Source organism: Manis pentadactyla, chromosome 12, assembly GCF_030020395.1.
Source record: "Manis pentadactyla isolate mManPen7 chromosome 12, mManPen7.hap1, whole genome shotgun sequence".
Lineage (NCBI taxonomy): Eukaryota > Metazoa > Chordata > Mammalia > Pholidota > Manidae > Manis > Manis pentadactyla.
The window spans coordinates 2,279,396-2,285,395 of NC_080030.1; the positions used below are offsets into that span (position 1 = coordinate 2,279,396).

Sequence of the window (6,000 nt, forward strand, 5' to 3'; positions counted from 1 at the left end):
TGCCTTTCCACCTGGCTTTTGAAGTACTGCTGAGCCTCATTTCTATGATGCTGCACGGACGTTTCAGCCTAAAACCTATCATAAAAAGTAAGCTGGTGGGAGGCCCTCCTGCAGCAGAGAAAGTGTAGTATGAGCCTTGGCTGGGGTGCGGTGGGGCAGAGGAAGGACCTACTCAGGATAACTCAGTTATCTGCTGCCCTACAGGGACGGACATATGTCTGCCGTCAGCAGTGCCGCTGCAGGAACGAGGCTCAGCCCGTGCAGATCTGATGAGGACACAGCGGCACCCAGATTCCAAGCCCGCTGGGAATGGCCAGTCGGCCAAGCTGGCTTTGAGGACTTCCTGCACAGCCTCCCCCACTGCCACCATTCCTGTTCAATGGGCCCTGAGTCTGTGGGGACGGGGCCATCAATTCCAAACAAACTAACTATGGCTCAGGAACTGCCGTGACAACAGGCATCCCTCCACACACACCCAGGCACACTAACTGGGTGTGCGTTTGTGTCTCCAGTGGGAAGATCCTGGGGCCTGTCCTGAGTCCTGGATTGGGCTGCTTAGGACACCCACTGAGGGGGAAACATCCGGAAGCCAGAAAAAGAAATCCGGGGACGCAAACACTTTCCAATTTTGCTGATTTGCTTAGCCAAGCCATGCTCAGTAACTAAAATCCAGGCCAACCAGCTACTCTTTCTGGGAAAAGATGATAATCAGGATGTGAGCTACCTACACGCTGTAACTAACACTAAAGAGAGCTTCCACTTGATGCAAAAGCCAAGTGTAGCCAGAGCGGCAGGAGGTGATGGAAATGAACTAAAATAACCTAATTACTTTTCAGTGAGGTCACACCCATTCTGAACAAGTGCAACAGAGTGGCAGCCACTCAGGCACGAGATGCCTCCCTGCAATTTCCTTACGCCTCCAGGCACATCCCCTAACTTCTCTGCACCTCCCATTCTCCGGCGCAGGATGGCGTCAGGAAGTGGGACCCGCACCAGGTCAAACTGCCGCGCGCTCTCAGGGCACCCCTCTCTCCAGCCAGGGAAGCAAGACCTGTCTAACGCGCCCACTGTCTGAGTGTGGGCTCGGGCCTCCTCAAAGAAGCCGGCAGACCGGTAGCCACTAACTGTTCCCATTCCTCCTAAATCTAGGTCGCAGGTTGGGGGAAGCAGAAGAGAAAGAGACGGCGGCCACAGATGCAATATCAATTCTGGAAAGCCCTCTCCTTGACCTGGCTTTCTGGTTTCTAGTTAGAAGTCGGCCTCCCCATTCCAGGACCCCTCGGCAGCTCGCCCTTATTTAGGGCACATGCTGCTCCCTTCCATTCCCGAGGGGGGCGGCCGACCTTCCCCAGGCCAGGGCCCAGAAGGCAAGGCCCAGTTCCCGGCCTGGCCCCAGAGGGGAAGCTGGACACGCACAAGTCCCGTAATGGGCTCCTCCCGGGCAACCGGCGGCCCTTCATTCTGATCAGCTGATCCAGAAACACGCTGGAGATCGGGAGGCTGCCGCTGGGGGAGGGGGGGCGTGCGGGCCCTTCCGGGGTCACTCACGGGGAGGGGGAGGTAGGCCCCCACCGGCTAAATGGGAAAACCGGGGCCACCCAGCGACCCGACACACACGGCGGGGTGCAGGAGTCAGAACGGCGGCGGAGGGGCCCTGGGGTCTTCTCCGGGGCGGCCTGCGGCCGGCGGGGGCCGGGACGCCGTGAACCGAGGCTCGGGGAGGGGCGGCCAGTGAGCAGGCGGAGGCGAGGCCGGGAGTCGGGGCCGCGGGCGGAGGAGGGTCCCGCGGCGCAGGGCTCACCTCGTCCTCCTTGTGGTTGCGGATGCCGCGCACCAGGTCCTGCAGGTTCTTGTCGAACATGCGGTCGATGCTGCCCTTGACCATCTTTAGGGCCATGGCGGCGGCTGCCGCCGGGCCTGAGACTCCGCAGGCCCACGGCGCGGAGCCGAGCGGGGCCCCGGGGACCGTGCCTGCCGCCCGCTGAGCGCTGCGCTGCCGGCCGGCGCAGCGGGGCGGGCCCCCAGGCCAGGGCGGCGGCGGCTGGCGGGGCGGCGGCGGCGGAGGGACCCGCTAGGCAGGCCGCGCTCTGCTCCCGCTCCCCTGCCGCTCCGAGCCGCTCGCAAATGGCGGACAAGATGGCGGCGGGTCAGCTGACGGCGGGCGCCGGAGCCCAGCGGCCCTCCCCCGAAAGCCACGCCTCCCTGTCAGCCACGCCCCCCACCTCCGACTCCGTGTTTCCCTGACGACGCCAGGCCACCCAATGGAAGCGCGGACAACGCCCTCTCTTCCCGCGGGGCCGCGCTCCCTCAGACGTAGGCTCTTCCCTCTCATTGGCCAGTGACCTCTGGAACTCCACCCACTTCCTCGTTCGCGTTCTAACCACGCCCCTGTGACAGCTGTGGGCGGGGCCTGTTGTGGGTGGGGCGCCCACGTGTACTTCTCAGGCAAGTTCTTCAAGAATCTGGCTCCACCCTTCCTGAATCTAAAAGCTGACGCGGCCTGAGAACCTCCAAAACCCAACGCACTGGTCCACGACTCTGCGTCTCCTACACGTCTCACAAAATCCTGAGATACGGGCGGGACAGGGATTAACATGGCCACCTGGAGAAACTGAGGCCCAGAGCGAAGATTCAACGGAATCATACATTCAACAAGCGTTTATTGAGGGCCTACTGTGTGCCAGGCATGGTAAGGGGCTCTGGACACATAGCAGAGTGAAACACAGTTGTTGCCCGCTCTCTGGAGAGTAAAAAGAGCAAGCCACACACTGAGATAAGGTGTTTGTAATACATATTTTGACAAAGGATTATATCCACAGCATAGTTAAACAAACAGAAAACAGAATGAAAAATTTCCTGCAAATCACGAAGAAAAAGACACCCCAGTTAAAACATGGCAAAAGATGAACACATCTTCTATAGAAGACATCCAAGTGGCCAATAGGTATAGTGCAAATGGTGCTCTTATCTCATTAGTCATCAGGGAAATGTCAATTTAAACCACAATGATATGCCTCTGTATCGCTGTGAGAATGACTGAAATTAGAAAGATTGACAATATCAAGTGTTGCAAGGATGTGGAGCAACTGGATCTCTCCTCTCACACTCCAGGAATGAATGTAAAACTACAGTTACCTTGAAAACATGTCTGGCTGTATCTTTTAAAGTGAACACGTGTATACCTTAGGACCCAGAAATTCCACTGCCGTTCCCAACAAGAATGCAAAAGTACCTCCGCCAAAGACATGGACAAGAATGTTCAAGAAGGTCCTTACATTAGCCCCAATCCAAAACAATCCAATGTCCATCAGTAGAAAATGGATACTTAGCTTGTGGCATCGTCATACAATGGAATAGTATGTAACAAAAAGGTCAAATTAATACGCAGAACAAAGTGGATCGATTGCACAGTGTTGAACCTTGAACAATGTCTGACAATAAATCAAACACAAAAGAGTGTTCACAGTATCATTCTGCTAAGGTGAAGTCCACTTACAGGTAAAGCTAATCCCTGGTAAAAGAAGGAGGAACTCATCGTAAATTATGCAACTATACAGGGAATAACTGGAAACTGGATGAATAAATGCTGGCATATCCATGCAACGGATTCCTGACCATCTGTTAAGAAGAATGGTAGGTACCTGATATGGGAATTGCCCTCCCATCCTAAACAGCTAGAGAAGTGGATAAAATATATGAAACAATGGTTTTCAGACAACACACAATGGGCAGTACAGGACTAAGATCCCCGAGAGAACAGAAACAAACAAGATGAGCCTACAATTGCTCCAGAATTCTCCAGTAGGGGATTTCCATCCAGGCTGCAGGTTGGGGAAAAGAAACCCCAACAGAATACAGTGGTTTCATGAACTGAGGGGACAGAGGTGGGAGATGAGGGAGGCCAAGGTGGCTAGAGTTTAGTTCAATGTACGGGGGAGCAGGGAATCATTGTGAGAAGAGCTTATACATTTTCATGAGGTCCCTGAGTCTTTAGCTGAATATTAAACTGCACATACATGTGGTGAAACTTCACAAGGCCAGACGAAGAGCGCAGCCAGGGAAACGACAATCCCCAGAGCTTGCACAGTCTGGGAATACCTGGAGAAGCCGAGGTGCAGAGAACTCCCTGAGTATGTGGGGCATTCAGGGGAAACCTCAGAGCAGGTATGCCTTATTGTAAGGTTAATCTAGACTGAAATGTATTCTAAGCTGCCCTAAAAAAGATTTTTAAGTCTCAAAGGAATCAAATAATCCACACGTAATTTCATTATCAGCCAGAAGAAATTCAACATCCTCTAAAGGAAAACAGCAAAACCCAGGACTCATGAACATAACATTTACAATAATGTGAACTCAATATAAAATTAGTAGACAAGTGAAGCAGCAAGAAAATGTTACCCATAGCCATGAAAACAAAATGGGAAATAGGAGTGGACCCCAAAATGACAGAGATGAGAGAATTAACAAAGATTATACTACAGCCATTATAAATATGCCCAAAGATTTAAAAGAAAACATGTACACAATGAAGAGCCATATTTTTCTGTGTACAAATATAACTTGATTTAGAAACCCAGGCAGCAATGGAATATTATTCTGCCATATAAGGGATGACGTAGCGGTACACGTTGCAATGTGGATAGACCTTGAAGATACTGTGTCTAATCCAGACACAAAAGAATAGAACCTGTCTGATCCCACTCCTAGGAGATCCCCAGAGGAGCCACATCTGTAGAGACAGAAAGTGGATGGTGGGGACAGGGGCTGGGGGAGGGGGTGGAGGGTTAGTGTTTCAGGGGGACAGAGTTTCAGTTTGGGAAGATGGAAAATTCTGGAGATGGAGGGTGGGGATGGCTGCACAACATGTGAATGTGCCTCATGCTCCTGAGCTGTGCACTTAGACATGGTTAGTATGGTAAATTTATGTTACGTGTATTTTATCACAATAAAACAATTGAATATAGTGGCTAGAGCCTGTCATGTTGGAGAGCACAGATCTAGGGGATGGTTAAACAGGAAGGGATGACGTGGAGCGAGGGGTCTGCAGTCAGAAGGACCCTGACCATGCTCCCACCTCTGTCTCAGGCAAGTCATTATTGGAGACTAAATTTTCTCATCTGTATTGGGATTAAAAATAAGTGAAACCCTTTGACTCATGGGGCCTAACTATGGTTAATCTAGGATCTCTCAACTCTGAGGACTTTTGCCCCCTGGGGACACTGGGCGATGCCTGGGTGTCAACATGACTGAGGGTGCTCCTGGCATCGAGTGGGTGGGGATGAGGGATGCTGTCCAGCCCACCGCAGTGCCCATGAGGGCCCCTCGCAGACAGCGATCCAGCCCAGAGGTGCCAAGATGGAGAACTCTGCTCTAGGAAACACAAGCTAACCTACAGTGACAGAAAGCGGATGAGTGATTGCTTGGGGACTGGGGGTGGGGACGGGAAGGGAAGGAGGGGCCTCAGAGGTGCCCAAGGAAACCTTTGGTGGCAAAGGAAACCTTCACGGTCATGATTGTGCTGAGAGTTTCATGTGGCCTGTGTGTCCGGCATCTGTCTCAGAGTTACTGTGTGTTCAGGATCCATCCATGAGCAGCATGTGTCAGGGCCTCACTCCTTTCCATGGCTGCATGAAGCTCCAGTGTTTGGCTATCTCATCTGTTGATGGATATTTGGGTTGTTTCCACCTTTTGGCAATTATGAGCATTGCTGCTGTGAACATTCACATATAAGTTTTTGTGTGGACATATATTTTAATTTCTCTTAGGCATATATCTAGGAGTGGAATTACTGGGACATGTGACACCTCTGTTAAACATTTTGAGAAACTGCCAGACTATTTTCCAAACAGCTGCACCATTTACATTGCCATCAGCGATATGTAAGCGCTCCATCTTCTGCACATCTTCGTCAACACTTGGAATTATCTGCCTTGCTGAGTTGAGCCATCCTAGTGGGGATGAAGACACCTCACTGTGGTTTTGATTTACATCTCCCAGATG

At 52.0% G+C, this 6,000-nt stretch overlaps 1 protein-coding gene across 2 annotated transcripts in view; it reads right to left on the reverse strand.

Annotated features, from left to right (window-relative positions):
* AP3D1 (adaptor related protein complex 3 subunit delta 1) overlaps positions 1–2,141 on the reverse strand; it is a 34,073-nt gene extending 31,932 nt beyond the window's left edge. For both annotated transcript variants that reach the window (XM_057489642.1, XM_057489641.1), the window contains exon 1: positions 1,802–2,141. In XM_057489642.1, coding sequence (XP_057345625.1) covers positions 1,802–1,897 — 96 coding nt within the window. In that variant the 5' untranslated portion in view covers positions 1,898–2,141. The remainder of the gene's footprint in view (positions 1–1,801) is intronic.
* Positions 2,142–6,000: the final 3,859 nt, after the last annotated feature.